At 37.6% G+C, this 19833-nt stretch overlaps 1 protein-coding gene across 4 annotated transcripts in view; it reads right to left on the reverse strand.

The window, feature by feature from the left end:
- Positions 1-17218: 17218 nt before the first annotated feature.
- Positions 17219-19833, reverse strand: part of zbtb20.L (zinc finger and BTB domain containing 20 L homeolog) — a 449779-nt gene continuing 447164 nt past the window's right edge. For all 4 annotated transcript variants that reach the window (XM_041581419.1, XM_041581418.1, XM_041581417.1 and 1 more), the window contains one exon: positions 17219-18038. In XM_041581419.1, coding sequence (XP_041437353.1) covers positions 17290-18038 — 749 coding nt within the window. In that variant the 3' untranslated portion in view covers positions 17219-17289. The remainder of the gene's footprint in view (positions 18039-19833) is intronic.

Consider the following 19833-nt stretch of genomic DNA (forward strand, 5'->3'; position numbering starts at 1 on the left):
TTATATTTATCAATATTTAGGGGCAGATTTATCAAGAGTCGAAGTGAAAATTTGAATTTATAAATTACATTTTCGAACTATTTTTAGTGTACTTCAACCACTGAATAGTCCAAAATTGGATAAAATTTGAAAAAAAATTGACTACTCGAAACTTAAAACTTCTACTTTGACCATTCGCCATCTAAAACCTGCCGAATTGCTGTTTTAGCCTATTGGTGACCTCCTATAACCTATTTGGAGGTCATTTGGTGAAGGAAAAATCCTTCGATTCAAATTAGATCGAATGCAGTAAAACTTATATTCGAAAGATTCGAAAACAGCCTATTCACTCGAAGTTAAAAACATTGATTTTTTAAATAAATTTAGATTTTTTATTCGAATTTCGAGTTTAAAAAAAGCTCCCATCACCTTGAAATTCGACCCTTGATAAATCTTGACCCTAAAATTCTAGTTTTTAACCATAACGACTTTCTTTGGGCTAATAATCTAAAACTCGAATTTCCAAGATTAAGGGGCAGATTTATCAAGGGTCGAAGTGAATTTGAGGGAATTTTTCGAAGTAAAAAAATTCGAAATTCTAAGTAATTTTTTGGATACTTCAACCATCGAATAGGATACTACGACTTCGAATTTACTTTGATTCGAAGTAAAAATCGTTTGAATATTCGACCATTCGATAATCGAAGTACTGTCTCTTTAAAAAACTTCGACTTCAATACTTTGCCAAATTAAACCTGCCGAAGTGCTATGTTAGCCTATAGGGACTTTCTAGAGCAGTTTTCTAAGTCTTTAGAGATTGAAGGAAAATCCTTCGATCGATCGCTGAAATTGTTTGAATCGTTTGTTTTGAACAATTTAATCGTACGAACGAACAATTTTACTTTGATCCTTCGATTGCCAAATTCGGTAAAAAAAAAATCCTTTGACTTCGATATTCGTAGTCGAAGTATTTTAATTTGATGGTCGAGTTTCAGAGTATTTTTTACTTCGAAATTCGACCCTTGATAAATCTGCCCCTCAGTGTAAAAACCTTGAAAACCTGAATATAATATTTGTAATTTGAGTTTTTAAGATCAATTTGAAATTTGACATACTTCAGTACACATTTGAGATTTTTTTAAATTTTTTTCTAATATTTTTCATAAATATTCCTCCCCAGTTTTGTTTTTTGCGTAATTATTTTCTTGTACAATTTATGACCATAATTTATCTGTTTCCCCTGAGTGGTAGTTAGGACAGAAGGAAAGAAGACAAAGAGTGTGTATATATATATATATATATATATATATATATATATATATATATATATATATATATATATATATATATATATATATTAAATTTTTACTCATTAAATATCATTCTGAAAACATCTGACTGTGAATGTTGTCATTAGTCCGTTAACACAATTACAAGAAAGTCATGAAAGAACACAAATCATTTTTCTTTTTTTTTCTTATTTATTGTTATTATTCCTTCATATTCAAACTTCACAAACAGTGTGAATTTACAATACCTCAGAAAGTGAAACTTACAAAAAAGTGCTGGTAACATTTAAAAAAAAAAAAAAAATAAACAAAAAAAAAAAATCATTCTTTAGCAACATCAATACCTCTTTCACACAGAACAGAAAACTTGTAAAAGTTTTTTTTTTTTCGTATTTAAGGCGTAATACTTCTGTATAAAGTATATGCAAGAGATAAACTTTCACAGTATTCAAAAAATGTCACAATAGTAATATAATATAATATTGAAGCGCTACAATTATTTTCTGTTTTTTTTTTTATTTTTTCTGTTTAAATAACAAATACGAATCACAGGTAAATATAGGTGAGAAAGATACAAGGCTAATTATAGATGGCCGTAAGGGTACTGTCACTGTTCAGAAAAAGCTGTCAGGATGTGTGTAGTAATTCTATATTTTAAAGCACTTGATAAAAAAAGGCGTATGCAAGTTTTTTGTTTTTTTTTAATCTTTAACTTTTTTTTTTCTGTTCACTTATTTTTCTATTGTTGAAAAAAAAAAATAACACAGAAAGAAAACATAAAAAAAAGTAACAGGAAACATTTCACCCTGTCTCAAAACTGCTGGCTTGCCTTTAGTAGACGATACAATAGTCTGGTGGGTTTTGGTGACGTCACAATCTCTCATACATGACATACATGCCAAAGAGTTGCAGTCCATAAAATGTCAACGTCTAGCTTACAATCATACAGGTGTTTTTGTTTATGAGAGTAAAAGAACAAAAACCAGGGCTGTTCATTAATTTTTAAAATTGAAAAAAAAAAATCCTGAAATTGTCATACTACCCAAATTTAGTAAATATTTTTGACATTTCATTTTCCTATGTTGTGGATTTAGTTGTACTACTCTTAAGGGCACATTTACTATTGGTCGAATATCGAGGGCTAATTAACCCTCGATATTCTACTATCAAAGTTAAATCCTTCAACTTCGAATATCGAAGTCGAAGGATCTACCGCTATTCATTCGATCGAATTTTGGATTTTAATTCATCGATCGAACGAAATTCCTTCGATCTAAAAAACCTAGGAAAGCCTATGGGGACCTTCCCAATAGGCTAACATTGATGCTCTGTAGGTTTTAGGTGGCGAAGAAGGGGGTCAAAGTTTTTTTTAAAGAGACAATACTTTGATTATCGAATGGTCGAATAGTCGAATGATTTTTAGTTCGGATCGTTCGTTTCGAAGTCGAAGGTCGAAGTAGCCAATTCGACGGTCGAAGTAGCCATTCGAAGTTTTTTTTTATTCGAATCCTTCACTCGAGCTAAGTAAATGTGCCCCTTACTATTCTTTTATCCCATGCCATTCTGATTAGGTAAATAACACTTTTTGAGTGGTGTAAATAATGGTAGTCCAGAATATCGGTTTGCATTTTAATTTTGACTCATTTCCTGTTAAAATTCACTGACAGGAAGTAGAATAAGGCGGCAGTGAGAACAAGATATTTCAGTCCTCCGCATGGGCATAAAGAAAATAAAACCTTGAACTTTTCTGAAGTTATTTTTGAATGCCTAGAGTAGACATGGTCATTATTTGTTCCTTATTTAATATTATCTGGCAGTTGTACTATTGATTGAATATTATCCGTTCTGCTACAGAAGTGGCAGTTAAACGGAAAGCAGATGAGGACAGATCACTCCAGCACTTTCATATTATAAGGTGCTTAAAGTAATAACAGTGCCACCCAAGAACTAAACTGGGTGTCACAATAAGGTGCTTTTATTAAAAAAAAAATGTTGACGTATTTTTTTCAAGCCGACCTCCCCACACTTGGACACATAAGGACATGGAATGACTGTACTAAAGACAGGCCAGCGGTTGGGCATTTTCAGTACAAACCACTTACACAAAGTCATTTACCTCTAAGTCTCTTTTCATTTTAATTAAATGTGTTTTTTTTTTAAATACAAATATATACATGTTAACACACAGTTCCATAAATGCATGTATAGGCTATATATATCTATGTATATACAGATACACCCATATATAGGTTATACATATTGATATATAGCATATAAGCCCACCAGTATAAAGAAAGGAGAAAAAAAAATAACGGTACCGGAAATAAAGTCGAGCTCAGGAAGGCCAACTCCATGGCAAGCTGGGTGTTGCTGAACTACTAAGCCGTTACGGCTGTGAGATGTAGATCAGCGAGCGCTCTAGTGCCATAGGCTGGTAGCCACTGAGCTAGTGAAATGACGCAACTGTCTTGCTTTGTAATGTTTTGCCCATGTTTTTGTAATTGCTCCTGTAAAAACACACACATTCTATTCACCTCCATCCTTGAGCCTCTGAAATATCAACTGAAAATAAATGGCGGGGTTATGAAAAGACAATGTCACAGTGTTGCTCCACCTGAGTAACCCATAGCAACCAGTTCTGTGCTTTCAGTATGCAGGAGACCAGGTGGAACTGTCTCCAGATCAGTTGCTATGAGTTACTACAACAGGGAGCAAGTGAAGCTCTTGCTATAACATAACCCCGACATTCTGTCCTCTGCGTGCATGATGCTGGTTATTTCTCTTGGTTGCCCAGTTGCCATGATACTGTTGTGGAGGTCCCATGCCTCGGGACTGTAGATGTATTGCTTGTGAGAGGAGGTGATGAGCAGAAGCCATGGACATGTCCCTCACTGTTACAATGAAAATGGCTTGGCATCCACAAATCCTTCCTTCATTTAATGAATATTGCACATTGTAGGTCTGCCTGTGGCACTTACAAGGGGGGTTACTATGAACGAAGCACTATGGGATCTGATCTAAACCTCAAAAACTTAATAAATGGGCTGATGATTTTTTTTCTAGCACCATGTTGTATATAATTTAGCACCGCTTAATACTGTATCCCATGGATTACTCTGGCCTTTAGACTTTTTGTGGCCAAATTAACAGGGCAATAGTTCATTTTACGATAATACTAATACTTTGTTCATTAAATTACTGTTATAACTCATTATATCCAAAACCTACAAACATCAGCCAAAATAAATAAAGCTTGAAGTAGCTTAAAAGATTTGTAGTCAACGGACTGAGCTATAAAGCTGGAAGGGTTGATGGTTGCCAATTTAAGTTGGGTACACATGGGCAGATCCAAATATAATATCCGTGATTCAGCCTAAAACTGTCCAAACTGACTCTATCTTTCTATGGATACCCAGCTTTAGATGTTAGAACTTCATGTACGTCCAATGCACAATGTACAGTGATACGGGACTATAGGACGATGTTAGAATGTAAGCCTTCTCCATTTCTATTCTGGCTTTGGTTTTATCTATAAAATTGTCATTTGGAAGGAAAAGAAGGGAAAAATAAACAACGGTGTGGACTAATGAAAGGTAATATTCAAGTCTTTAAGAAGGCAGTTTTCACAGTGAAGTAAAGACAACAAGCTGGCAGTGAAGAACACAACTTTCCAACCATATGTTGGGTTACACTGATTCCTCCAACACAGGAGGGGTCAATTTGAACCATAACTGTGATGGGAAGCACTTCATTTGTGTACTGGATGGTATTAGTCATAAAAAGCTGTAAATGTTGGCAGTTGTGGTAAACCCTGGGTCCCGTAGTCATGGGTTCTAAAGAAAGTCCAAGAAGGAAAGCGGAAAAGGCCAGCACAAACATATGACAAACTCACTCTCACTGAAGGATGAATGGGTTTAAGGCCTCATTATATGATCCGAGCCAAACTAAATATTGCAATAGAAAATTGGAATCGTCAATGCGCGAGATGGAGACACCTTATCTTTAGCTTGTAAATAAAAATGGCAGATACACACGGTCATCCGTAGCTTGTGCTGGCCAATGCTGCCACCCCTCCACCATATTCTAGTGCTATAATTCTGCAGAGATATTAGTTCCGAGGAGATGCACCGGTTACTGTACAGGAGCAGAAAGGAAGGCACATAATCGAAATAATGAGATAGGAAGTCCAAAAGCAGAAATGAAAAAGGAATTCAATACTCTCTCTCTTTTTAGTAAACATTCTCTTTAGGCGACTTCAGTCCAGCGCTTGGGGCAAAGGAAATGTTTCGTTTTCCTTCCAAATGACTATTTGTGAATTTGCAATTTCAGAATGGAATAAGGGTTCAAGGGCTGTACAAATCTTCTGCTCATAACCTCCAATATATATCTTGCAAAGTTGTGATAAACAGAATGGTATCCCCTCATTCTCCCATAAATCTGGATAAATATAAATATTAATCAGGATATTCTTCTGCTATAAACCAAACGTCAACCGTCTTCCATTTTCCGTTGAATGACACACACCCAGGGAGCCGCCCTATGACAGGGTGCTGGGAGTTACAATTCAGCAGTAAGAAAAAGAGAAACAGGTGGCGCAACCCCCTTCCTCCTCCACCGACAGGGACTGGGAGTTTAAAGAAGCCAAGAAATATTCTGACAAAAAAGGGATGGAGACTCAATGGAAAGAATAGATACACAAATTGATTTAGAAACTTAGTGATCCAACATTTTTAAATTTTTTTAGTCACCAGTAGATTGTTGCATTGCAATTGTTCTTTATTTTTGAATTATAAACTTTTAAAGAATTTTTTAATTCTTTGCCACATAAGGCACATTTTCTTGCCTGTTTTCTGGATCAAACAGATGCTCGATAGCAATAGTTTAAGAAAAAACAAAAAAAATCTAAATTGAATGTAAATATTCTAAATATTATCAAATCATTTTAATTCATGTCTTATTTAAACCTGAACTACAATGGAATAAAAACCTTTATTAAATATATTATAATACCAAATTTAGTATTTCCTCGTTTTTTCATACCAAGTGCCACTTGGTTGCTATGGTGCCTGATCCATGTGCCTTTGGGAGGATTGAGATCAAATGGACTGAAGGTTTGGCTGAAACTGTCAAGGATTTTAGGAAAAATTCAGAAAGTGGTTTGAATGTCAGATTCAATATACATGTCATTGATAATAACATATTTCATGCTTTTCATTCCATTTTAACAGAACAAATTGTCAAAAAAACAGCGCCTTCAATAAAATAAAAAATAAAGAACAATTACAATTCATATGGGTTACCAAAAGTTCAAATTTTAAGATGAAATTTAAAAAATTTTCTTTTCTAATTAAAATATTAAATAACCTGCGAGAGGGCACAGGCTTTTTTTTGTAGTGCTAAAGAGAAATGTATATTTTTTTAAAAAAAAATATTTAAGAACAATTCAAAATGTATTCCTTGATAAAATTGATAAATTGAGGTTTTATGTGACAGTGATTTTTTTATTGAATAAAAAACCCAAATACATAAATAAATAAAACAATTAGAATGATTTTATTTTATTTTCAACATGTAATTTGTTATTTTTCTATAATTCAAATGTTTCTATGAAAAATGCATTGTTTGAGATTGGCTTCCGTCGATATTTTCAACGAAATATCAAAAGAGATTTTTTTTTTTTTTAGAAAATATTTTCGTTTCCTGGGGTGGCTGAGGATGATGCAGGCCAAGAACAACGGGGAAGATTCCTATCAATTTAGTAAAAATGGAATAAGAAGAATAAGGGGACACCACTTGCTTCAATAAGAAATATAAGAATGGGAAAATGTTTACACTCAACCTCTGAGCCCAGTGTTTCTGACATTTTTATATAAATAATATTCTTCTTCATACAAAAATACTAAACGTGAAAACACAACAATCCCTTTTCTACTTCCTTTTGCAACACAAAATTAACAGCAGTGGATACAAATATTATCTTAACGAATACAAAAATTTCTTCTGCCATCTTGAACACTCATCGACAAATCAGCTTTAGTATCTCCGAACTGCAGCATATCCATAAGGGCAAACATAGATTGTTTCTGTTTCTTTTCTTTTTTTTTTTTCGTTTTATTCTAATTTTTTTTTTTTTTTTTACATTTTTTCGATTAATGCCTTCACCAAAGGAAAAAAACAAAAACATACCCATAAAATGCATTCAAAATTAGAAAATTTTACACAACAAAAAATATGTTTCCTTCCTTTCTCTTAAAGATTCTTCACAAACAGAAAAGGTAAAAAATAAATCTGACATTTCTGATCAACATAATTTCAACCAAGGGCACAATTTTTTGTTTTCCAAATACCACTCTCTTCTCTCTCTTTGTAAATGAACCCTTTAATGCATTGCAAGCTGGCAAAGAGTTGTTGCAAAACATTTTCATTTGCATAAATCAGAGGTCGCACCCCTACAGATGTTCAACACTAAAGGTGGAGGATGGTGGGTTTACATTATGGAAGCTGCTGAGCAGGTAAAAGACAACACATTTCCAACAAAAACAAATATATAACTCATTTCCGACAGTAGGGGCATACAGCTTTAAGGCTTGGAAAAGACATAGGCTGCCACCCAGTATAGAAACTTTTGTTCTGCAGCCAATAGAAAACGACAACCACCAGCATCTGTTGGGAATATAAAGCTCTTTAATTTTGCAGCAGTGTCATTCCAGGATATTCTGAAGCAACTTTTTGTATATTTTGTGGACATAATTGTCGCGCTAAGTCTGTGGATTCCCAACGCAAGTCTTCTATTGTACGTTTCATGAAGAAACAAGCCAAGAACCATCTTTTAGAACACGAATTTGACGTCAAATGAATGAAAACCAAATTCAGATTTCTTTCCCCCTCAATATTTAAAACTTTATTCTAGTTCCCGTGAATGTAAACTTTTTTGACCCTGCATTTTCACAAAAAAAACAAGCATTGGTTGAGATTTGGTCCACGAAAAAGGTACCACAATTTTTTGTAATATCTGAAATGAATCCTGGATTTTGTGCATCTCACTATTGTGCATGTTATTAAAACATTTCTGTTGATTTTTTGAAAATTTTTTGAAAATATATTCAGCTGCTACCCTTGTAGTAACTACGTACTGGTGGTGGACCTTTCTATCCAAGGCCTGTTGCCCTTTCATATTTTTAACAATGTTGAAAAATTTGGACTGACTTCCAAAGCCTTACAGCATAGGGACAATTCGTGGCTCCTCCCCAAGAATTTCAACAATTTCCATAATAAATTATGCGAATATCAGTTACCTTCCTGCGATAAATTATTACAAATCAAGATTACATTGCAATACACATTGTGCGACAGGATAGAAATCCATTGAATAGCAGATTCAACAACACTTTTTCCTTACTCCAAAACATTTTTAAAAATGTAAATAAAAAGCATCATATTGAGCAGTATTTTTTTAAGCCTCAATCATATAAGAAACGGTGGTCTATTCAAATAAATTGATAGATTTCGCTCTGCAACAAAAACTCTTTTTTTTTTCTTTCTTTTTGGTCTACAGAAGAAGAACAAATGCACATGAATTTAACATTTAATAGTAAAAGAAGAAAGTTGAATACTGTGTGTAATGGACACATATGAAGTTGATGTTAGTTTCTTAGGGGGTCAATCTGTTGACAAAGGGGTACGTAGGGAAAGGCTGATTGAAATCAATTTTCCAGAAATGTACGGTAGATTTGCATTGTGCTGTAGGACTAATGTCAGTCTACCAAATAATCCTATAGTCAGTAGAGTGGTGGGCACGTTTAGGGGGATATTTATTAAAACTCGAATTTATCTCATTATTTAAAAAAAAAAAAAAATTGACCTAATTCCCAACGACTATTAGGTTAAATTTACTAAAAACTCAAAATGAAAATTCTACGTGTGGGACGAGTCGCACGACAATTCAAATCGTTTTCGAAATGTTGCCCAAAAACCACAAATCTTTCAGATTTTCAAACAAAAACCAGTGTCGAAATGCCAGAAACCCTCAAAGATCACGAAGGCAAGAAATATCCTCCAATTGTAAAGGGGACATCTGCCACTGACTTCTACATGACTTTGACAGGTTTTTGCTGGAATATTTTTGGATTTGGATTTTTACCATCTTTAGCACAATAAATCGTTTTTTTCCACAACAAAATTGTATATTTCCCCTTAAAAACTCAAAAACCAGAAAAATTCGAGTCTTAATAAATAGGCCCCTATGTACTGATACCATGTCTTCTGTATTTATGTCAAAAAACAGTTTGTCATTATACTTAAAAAAAATAATTAAGAACATTCAAATTCAACAAAGGGGGATTTTTTTTAATTAAAATTGGTTTATTGCCAGTATAAAACTTTCTAAAATCCAAGAATTTAGTGTATAAACCCTCTGACTCTTCGCCACAAATTCATTCCTTTTCACCAGTGGTCCAGCACCAGATAGCAATTGCAGAAAGCATTTTCTTGAAATGACCGAATTGGTCAAGCCATCCCCGCCCACTCCCCCCCAAAAAAAACAAACCTAAAAAGAAAATAATTATTTCCCATTTTTACATGGAAAAAAAAGTGCAATGCTTCATGGTTAGTACACAAACAAACTTCTCACAGCAGATGCCAACAACATTGAACTCTCCAGAACCCCATTGTGGGTCTGCAGAGTCAAAAGGCTTCCCCATTTACCAAATCTGGGAAGAGGAAGATTGTAAACCAAAGCAAGCAGTGGACTGGAGCAAAGTGAGATACTTTAGTGCGATTATACGATTAATATTCTGATACTGGCCAGTCCAAAATGGACACAACGGTGCAAGTTGAAGTAGGTTGAACATGATCTACAAGGTGTGAAGGGCTCTGCACAAGAGAGCTCTTGACCATAAGAGAGCAACATGACCTCCATGTCAACAAGGATCTCACAAGTCAAGAGCCTTATGTGTAGTGTCCTTAATTCGGTTGCTCCAGTTGATAGTACTTGTTTAAAGTCTAGTGCAAAATATCTAATCACAGCATTGCAGGCGTGACATCCCATCTTTAAAGGCAATTGCAACTTTTGCCAAAAATTTATGGGATCTTGCAGCAAGCAGGCATCAGCTTATGTGTTGTAAAGAGAAGTAGAAGACTAAAAACATTATTGAGCAATTATTATTAGCCCACAGCTAATTCAAATATATACATATAGATGTAGAAGCCACATGAAATAAGAAAACAGTTCAGCATAATTTACAACTCAAACCGAGCCCAGCAACTTATTAAAGTCTAGTTCTTTTATTCAGTCTTAACTGGATGCCATACATTTCTATGGCTCCCTACCAACAGATCTTTAATAGAATCAATGATTTATGGAACCATTGCCGTGCCATTTCCAAAATGAAAATGGAATGAAGCAGCTTCTGGCGCTAACATTTTTTAGGTACTTGGAAGCTAAAAATCTGACATCGCAATGCAACTTTGTTGGAGGCAAATGCATTAGTAAGTGGGATTTGTATTTATATGTGAACACTGGAAATGACGCACGAGAAATAATGCAACACTGGAACCTTCTTGTAGTCTACCATAGACATTTTATGGTATTGTCTATGGACACAAGACTGATATTGACCAAGGATAACACTTTAATCTGTTTCCAATGATGTTGTTGGACTGGGAAACACAAACATAAATGGCATTTCTACAGAGAAGGCTCTAGTTTTAATTTTCATCAAGGATTTCACTTTTTGGTGCATTTTTTTGGGATATGCCAAAGCCGTTCAAGGTAGGTTCCCGGTAACAGTATGAGATACTCAGATTTTGTGTTGTTTTTAAAGAATTTCTCATTATAGCTATTTGAAAGGTAGGATGTCAACTTGAAATAACACACAAGTCCTCAAAGTCAAAGCCATATTTTAGTGCTCAATTTATCACTTGTCTCCATATAGAATAGGAAGCACCATCGTACAACTGCAAATTCTAAACTGCCAATTCCTAACTTACAGAAGAAAGACTTGGTTCTCAACATTAGTCCCTTAGTTCTATTTCATCCCACGGGCCTTTTTGGCCTGCTAGAGGTGCAAATGTATAAGCTTCGGCATGGAAGGAGTTCTGCCTTTGAAATACATATAGAAAAAGATGGGATGATGAGAAGGAAGGCAATTATTTAACGAAGAGATGATGGGAAGGAAGGCAATTATGTAACGATGGGAAGGAAGTCAGTTATTTAATGATGGGAATGAAGTCAGTTATTTAATGATGGGAAGGAATTTGTTATTTAATGATGGGAAGGAAGTTAGTTATTTAATGATGGCTATTAAAGGATGGATGGCAAGGAAGGCAATCATTAATGGTTTACCTAGGAAGATCTTTTCTGCAAGTGGGTGAAAAAGATTTCAAATTTGCTGTTTTTTCCAACCCAATCTCCAACTTTTCGTGCTCTTTCCTGGTTTCCGCTGTCTCTGGGCTGTGCAATCACGTGTCAGTAGTGCAGTGCAGTGCAGTCAAATGTAGTGCAATATTGAACTCAACAAGAAACAACGAAAGCCTCACAGCAAACACACAAACACCAGGGAGCACTCAAAGAAGAAGACGGGTCGGGATAGGATTACTGAAAGGATTGGGGCACATCCATCACTAGTGAATGAAATGTGTGATACCACCCTGACAAACCATACAAACAGCTGTGCCACCTTTGCCATGAAACGTAGACTTTTTATGCTCCATTTGATTGAAGAGCTTAAGTGCTTTTTAAAGGGAAATTTCCAAAAGGGAAAATCCAGGCATAGAACAAAACAATTTTATAAAGCAGGCTGCAGAGGCAGTGCTGTAACTCGATTTTACTGGGCCCCACAGCAAATTCATTTTAGAGCCCCAAAATATCCAGAGGTTGACCTGTTTTACCAATATATGTTGAAATTGTTCATTAATTAGGGCCTCATTGGGGCCTCTATACCTCCTGGGCCCCCCTGCAGCCGCAGGGTCTGTTTCATCTGTAGTTCCGCCCCTGAGCGGAGGGATCAGTACGAACAATGAAGTTGACTTGGCTTTCAGCAATGTTGGGGCTTTACTGTACAGACTCCAAATATCAAATGGGTCTATATGAAGCAACGGCAATAAACAGAATCACCTTGTATTGTATATTGTGATGTCTCCTGGGATTAGCAGGAAAAGACCATCATGCATCACCAAAGGGATTCTGGGGAAGAGACTTTATCCATTCTATGTTGCATTTACATCTCATTCGACTCAGAGAACCGTGGGGCTGCCATTGCTTTGTTGCAAAACCTGGTGGAAATTTTTAGTTCTAATATTGAAACAAACAGGATGGAGACAAATGAGGTTTCCCTACCAGAGAAGTGGGTAACTCTCAAAAGAACCAACAATAATCTGGGTCAGTCTCCACTATCAAAAGGTGTCTGCTGCATATAGAGATGGACCACTTCCCCCTGAGAGCAGCCATATGTCACATTACTGTGTGTGTATCCATTGCAATACTCATGGGCTCCATTCATGGTCATACACAGGGGGCCCTAGAGGTTACAGAAAGGGGGCTACACTGACCTATGACACCTAGGCACCCAGTTGGTCACACTCTAGGCTCTACAGTGACACTTATAGACCTGTGGTCTCACTCAGGGACCCTCTATGCACTGTGGGTTAGTGAACTGGGGCAATTGGATAGTCAGAATTACTAGATGGAAACTAAGGAATCGGCAAAAGACAAAGCCAAGGAATTGGCAGTAGTATAACTTCACCTTACAGCGATTTTTATACCAGGTGGGCAAGTATATTCTAATATATTCTAACAATAATTATAATTAGTCTTCGTTTCAACTTTTGTTGTGATTTGTTGAGTTAACTTTTCAGCCAATTAGAGCGCTATCAGGTTGCTTGGGATTTACCGGTAAAGAAGAGGAGTCTGGGTGATCTTTTGCTTTGTTTAGTGTAATACAGAGCGACTCCCAGCGTATTATACAGATAAATAAAGAAATCTTATCAAATGTTTCAAAATTAAGGCTGAGATCTGTGAACTATAACGGGGTGCCTAACTTTAGTGACATCTAGTGGAAGAAAACCAGTAAGCAAGGGGGTTTGGGAGGGGGGGCGGCGTGTTATATTGAATGTACGGCCGAAATCCAGTAATGTGCAGCTGCAATTCATACAAGGGACTACAGGTCAACAATATGCCCCAAACTAACCAGGGAGCACTTGTACATATATAATTAGTGGCATATTAAAGGGGCAGTGTATAGGAGCTGCATGGAACTGGTCTGATCTCATTTAAAACAGGTCTCCAGTCAATAGATAAGTGTTGTTGGGCTCTAACATGGGGGGGGGGGGTGACCTAGCCAAATCCCTCATAGAATCCTGTTTCTTATCTCCTCATGGGGTGTTGTGTATAAATATGGGCAGGATCCTTGGAAGAAACAAAATTCCCCTCATATTGAACAAGGGGGTATACTGCCCCTTTAATATTAATACTACTCGTCCTGTGTGTGTTCCTTGACTCCAATGAAGGTGATGTTTTGTGATCTTGCAGGTTCAACCTTGCACAATATGCCATTGTTCTATACTTGACCACAAAATGTCTCCAATAGTGTTATAAATCCCTTACAAGAAGCAAAAGGAAGGGAAAGGGGTCTAGGGTCAAAAAGAACAAACTTATGGTCATGAAAACAGATATAAATGGAAAACTACAGACATAGCAAGAGGAACAACCCCCATCGCATGCACAGATCCAATAAACTGCACAATTCAGTAGAATCAACCCCCCATGTTTTCTCTTAACCTTATGCCACTATAGGTATTTTTCTTTGCTAAGCACAATCCAGTAGGAGCAGCCCAATGGTTTTACACAGAAATCCCTATACATTCTGTAGGTATTTCCCTGTACTAAGCACAAATCAGCAGGAACAGTCTAGTGTATAGTGGGGCAATAAGGTTGACTGTTATGGAATGGGGAAAAAAAACCTTATAAAACTGGAATGAAATCCAGAAACGAGCCCTATTTCTGTTCACGGGAAAGAGATTTCCTCTGTATTAGTGAATGGGAGGTAGAGACGTACTGGTATCTCTGTATTTATGAAATTTTTTTTATTTTGGGCCATTTGCACGGAACCAGAAAGCGTGACCAGAAAGAGCTTTATAATTATCCGCAGGTTAGTGGACTTGCCCATGAACACCCAGTTCTGAGGTTTCGCCCCCACTTCCCAATACAAAGTAGAAATATGAGCACAAAACGAACCCAAGGGGACAGTTATAGTCTATTTGTTATAGCTCTCAATAAAATCCAATTATCCAACCTTATATAATTATAATTCTTGGGGATTATTTACTCTACAGCTGACAGAGACGTGGAAAGGGAAACAATCAGCAGAAGTGCTTTCCTCCCCTCTCATATCATATACAGAACAGAATGCTAGCTCCCATTATCCACCAACCATTTGTGGGTCAAGATGGACTCCCAGAGTAGTACCAGGACACCAGAAAACACAAATGCAGCATTATGAATAGCACCCAACTATGTCGGGAACTAAAACAAGCTTAGCAGCTCCTCGGGGGCAAGGAATGCAAAAAGCAGGGGTACAACTGGCAGTGCAGAGTGACATTTGCCTACAGTGAAACCTGCTGAGGAATAGGCACAACACTGAATCCAACTCTAAAGCCTATACATCTGATAAAACTCACCCACCTCTTCACAACCATATTCAGATGGGGTTTCATATAATCTGGCAGATTCACGTCAACAAAAAGGAACCCAACGTCACCGAATGAACATGAAAATTACTGACGCCCCCACCCCCTCAATGAATTCAATATGAAAAGCACAAAGCGAATGCCTAACCAAAACGTAGGGTTCACCTGACTTTGCCTTTAATCTCTGCATTAATGATTCTTATAGTAAGGGGTAACAAGACAAAACAAAAGAAGCTGAGATTTGTCTCCTGGACTCATTGGCCTTCATACCATAGCCAAACTTGACATCTTGTTACATGAGAACGACACCCTCTTTCTGCCAATTTCTACCAATGCAAAGAACATCTATGGGAGCCAGTATAGAAATGATCCTAACAATTTCAACTTTCACCCCTGTAAGACACATTCACATAAACCTCCCCCCCCATTGGTCAGAAGAAACCCCAAGTGGCATCTTACTCACCAGAAAAATGAAACACAGTCTGACCTTTTGCCACCAGACTGGGTGGTAGAGTAAAAAGGTTTAACCCAATAAGGCTATCGTTGGTCATGAGAACCCAAATCCTGATCAGGAATTTCTGGTGGCCCAAAGGCTTCCAAGACAAGAAGTAAATAAGAAAAAACAGAATTGTGTTTCAACCAATGGCAAGGTCATCAAGTAAACTCCAGCTGGAGTCCTTGTAAATGTGATTCCAATTGGCTCCTTCGACCCATTTCTACTTTCTGTCAGGTCCAGAGTTATTGGATTGGGGAAGCCCTGTACAGATATGTAACCCAACATTTTCTCTGTGTATGATCTTGATGGACATACAACCATCAGAATGGAATTTTTACAAATTTAGTGCCCAGTTGCTCCTCTCTGAATTGCACGTGACGCCGTAATGATGAGTTTCTCAACACGCCATACTCTTTAAAGCTGATTTCCTTGGAGTTTGAAGATTGGACAGTATGTTGCATTTTGTTGCGCATGTGTAGGGCGTGCCCATATATACACATATAACAAAGCACCCCTGATGGCAGTAAGGTCTCCTCTAAATTCTCCAAGGTTGTGTTTTTGGTAAATTTGCAATATTGGAAAACTCAGCATTACGATGCGTCGCGGATTTCAGAAGGGTTACAGTTTTATGAACAATTGGTTTTGGGGCGCCATTAACAAAAAGTTAATGCCGCCAAATCCCACTCACCCTTTGGAAGCCTCCCAAAATGTTATAATGAAATTGAAGACCTAAAGTGAAACACTGCGGCTTTCTCCAGTTCAGCCCTATAGGAGAAGGTACCAAACTAAATGGTTAGATTGGATACACCAAGTGTGATCGTCTCTATAGACATATTGGTTGTTGTGAATACAGTATTTATGGTTAGTGTGTCCGTGTCCCGTACTGAAGCGGGAATCTCTGTCACCGACATGAACACAATATGAGTTGCTTGAACGTGTCGTCTAGTTAGTGTCTTTATGTCGCTCTTGGTTCCTTAACAATTTCTTCAGCGAGTGAAAGACAGCTGCGGATGGCTTTTAAGGGAACAGGAGAGGAGGCTTATGGGTAACTGGGCACAATGGACCACAGCAAGAATAAAAATGGCAGGCAGGTGCTCCAATGCCCATTCCAGTCATAAGTGCAGTTGCCGGTGTGTGTTCGCTCATCCCATCCTCTCAGAATTGGCCCTTGTCTCCAAGACCACCCCCCCAAAAAAGCTTACAAAATAAAAAAAACCACATAATGCCTCAAAAACCTACAAAAAAAAAAAGGAAAAGAGTTGCGCAGTTTGTATTTTCCTGTGATCTGGGTACTATGAAGTCTCGGTATGCGTGACACAAGGTGGACAAGCAAGGGGAGAAATGAACCAGAAAGGAAACACTGTCGGTGCCGGGTTAAGAGACAGTAGGCCTTGTATAATATTCATTATATTATTTGTTGTATTGTAGTGCTCTACACAAGTGGAAAACTCGTCTTTTTCTTTTTTTTTTTTTGTCGTTTTTGTGGATTTTGTTATTTTTTTAACACTTTTTTCAGGTTTTGTTTTTTTTTTTAAAGAAGGGTTGTATTTAGAGGCCAGTAGCTTGAATTCCAACCAGTAGAATTCAGGTAGATCTACCAAGCCTTAAGGCCACCATCTGAGGGAGACTGGATAAAATATATATACGCAGGTTATATATCTTGATATATATATATATATAGATATATATATATTAACCCACTCTCCGGAAATGTAATGTACCAGCAGGCAATACAGTTCTTCATGTAATACAAAATGCCACAAAAAAAAAAAGAAACTGAAAACAAAAACCTTAAATTCTAGTGCCATAGCTTTTTTTTTTGTTCGTAAGAATGGACGATATTTATCCATCTGAAACGTGCATTCTCATGTGGTCGTTAAACTGCTCCATTTGGTCAAACTTAGTTGGACAGACTGAGCAAACGTACGTCGTGCCCTCAGCACCCGCCATGGCTCCGCCATTTGGAGGCCCAGGCCGTGGGGCCAGAACAGGGCCAGGTGTCGGGGAAGGCGTGAGGGGATGAACCGGGTTTGGGGTTGGTGCTAAGGCAGAGACCAAGACTGGAGCTTGTACCAAGGCTGGAGCAGGTGCTAAGACTGGAGCAGGTGCCAAGACTGGAGCAGGAGCCAAGACTGGAGCAGGTGCCAGGACTGGAGCCGTCGGCAATACTTGAGCCGTGGGCAAGACAGGGGTTGGAGCCATGTTGGAGGTTGGAGGCAATCCCTGGCCAGGAGTGGAACCAGAGACAGGAGCCAAGCCAAGAGGCTGAGCTAAACCTGGGGGTAGAACTGAGCCTGTGGGTGGAGCGGTGATTGGGAGGATGGCAGTGCCGTTGGTAGCACTATGGAGGGCCACATGCCTTTCTAGCAGGGTTTTGTGGGAGAATTTCTTCTTGCAGATGTAACACTCGTAGGACTTTTCTCCCCTGTGAAGGCGCATGTGCACATTGAGAGAACTCTTCTGGGTGAAGCGCTTGTTGCAGATGCTGCACTGGTAGGCCCTCACGCCGGTGTGCGTTACCATGTGTTTGATTAAGTAATCCTTCAAGGAAAACGAGCGCCAACAGATGCTGCACTGGTGCGGTTTTTCACCTGTTGTGGGTTGTCAGAGAGAAGAACAGAAGAGAAGCAACACATTAAAGCCGGCCAATCATAACTTGCCTGAGCAAAACCATCAGTTGTACCATAAGAATATTGTTAGGCTTAGTGAGCAAGTGTCAGTTTTCCCCTCTTATCCCACATGACAGGGATTTCCCTCGTCCAACAAACCTATTGAGCCACAAGTCAATGATGGACAATGTACAACTACCAAACAGGACTGAGTTGTTTGTAACAGGAAAGTAAATGTCATGTTGAGGGAAAAACATCTATTAAGCATTCGTTTAGTTTTTGCTTCTCAGGAAGACTTATCACTTTATTCTAGGGAATGTAGGACCCAAGCGAATAACCACAGGGAACCAAATTTGGGTTAAAGCCATAGGTTAAAGGGGTGTTTACATTTAGTATGTTACAGAATGGCTAATTCTAAGCAACTTTTCAATTGGTCTTTATTTTTTATTTTTTTTATAGTTTTTGAATTATTCGCCTTCTTCTTCTGACTCTTTCCAGCTTTCAAATGGGGGTCACAGACCCCATCTTAAAACAAATGCTCTGTAAGGCTACAAATGTATTTATATTGCTACTTTTTAGTACTCATCTTCCTATTCATATTCCAGTCTCTTATTTAAATCAGTGGTTGGTTGCTAGGGGAATTTGGACCCTAGAAACTGGATTGCTGAAATTACAAACTGGAGAGCTGCTGAATAAAAAGCTAAATAACTCAAAAACAACAAATAATAAAGAATGAAAGCCAATGGCAAATTGTCTCAGAATATCCCTCTATACATCCTACTAACAGTTAATTTAAAGACAAACAACCCCTCAGAAAACTGTGATGGGACCCAAGATTCCCAGCAATTGTACTAGCAATGAACCTATGCATGTCCTATCAGGTGGGGTACATGGGGGCATCTGAATTAAAGACTTAAAGGGCATGTAAAGGCAAAAAAATAAAATCCCATTTTTACTTTCTTTAATGAAAAAGCAACCTATCTCCAATATATTTAATTATAAAATGTGTACGGTTTTTATAAGAAACCTGACTGTATGCAGTGAAATTCTCCCTTCATTTACTGCTGTGGATAGGAATTGTCAGACAGTCCCTAACTGCTCTGCAGGGAAACAATCATACTTATGTACAGCAGGGGGAGCCCCCGCCTTACTTCCCAGCCATGCAGAACTCAAGCAGCTTTGTTTATGACGATCCCTAAGCAGCCCAGACCACACTGAGCATGTGCACAGTCTTGGTCTTGCAAAGATGTATAACAAAGTTACAAGATGGTGACCCCCTGTGGCCAACTTTGAAAGCATAAATTATTTGTTTGATTAGGCTTGTGGTGCAGTAAGGTCATGTTTATGTTTAGTCTACAAAATACAGCATTTCTAGCCTTATTCTATTTTAGACTTTACGTGCCCTTTAAGTCCTTCAGATTTAACCTGTCAAAGATTGATAGACAAATATTCAATGCAACATAAAAGGTTTAGAGAACATGTAATAAACCTCATCCTCAACCTAGTTTTTCCCAGCTGCAAGCAACTGAATCCTGCTGTTGGGCACTTGGGTAGGACGTTTGAGACATCGGTGTATGGTTTCCATCCAAGTTATTTTCTCCTGGTACCACAAACTGCTTCTCTTACAGGGAGCTCACTAATGTAAACACATTTCCACCCAGGTCTTGTAACCCATAGCAACCGAGCAGTTCTTTGAATTTAAAGAGCAAAAATGATATAAGTATATTTTCTACACTCATTGGCTGCAAAGGATTACTAGTCCTGAATCAACTGCTGT

Source organism: Xenopus laevis, chromosome 2L (assembly GCF_017654675.1).
Source record: "Xenopus laevis strain J_2021 chromosome 2L, Xenopus_laevis_v10.1, whole genome shotgun sequence".
NCBI lineage: Eukaryota > Metazoa > Chordata > Amphibia > Anura > Pipidae > Xenopus > Xenopus laevis.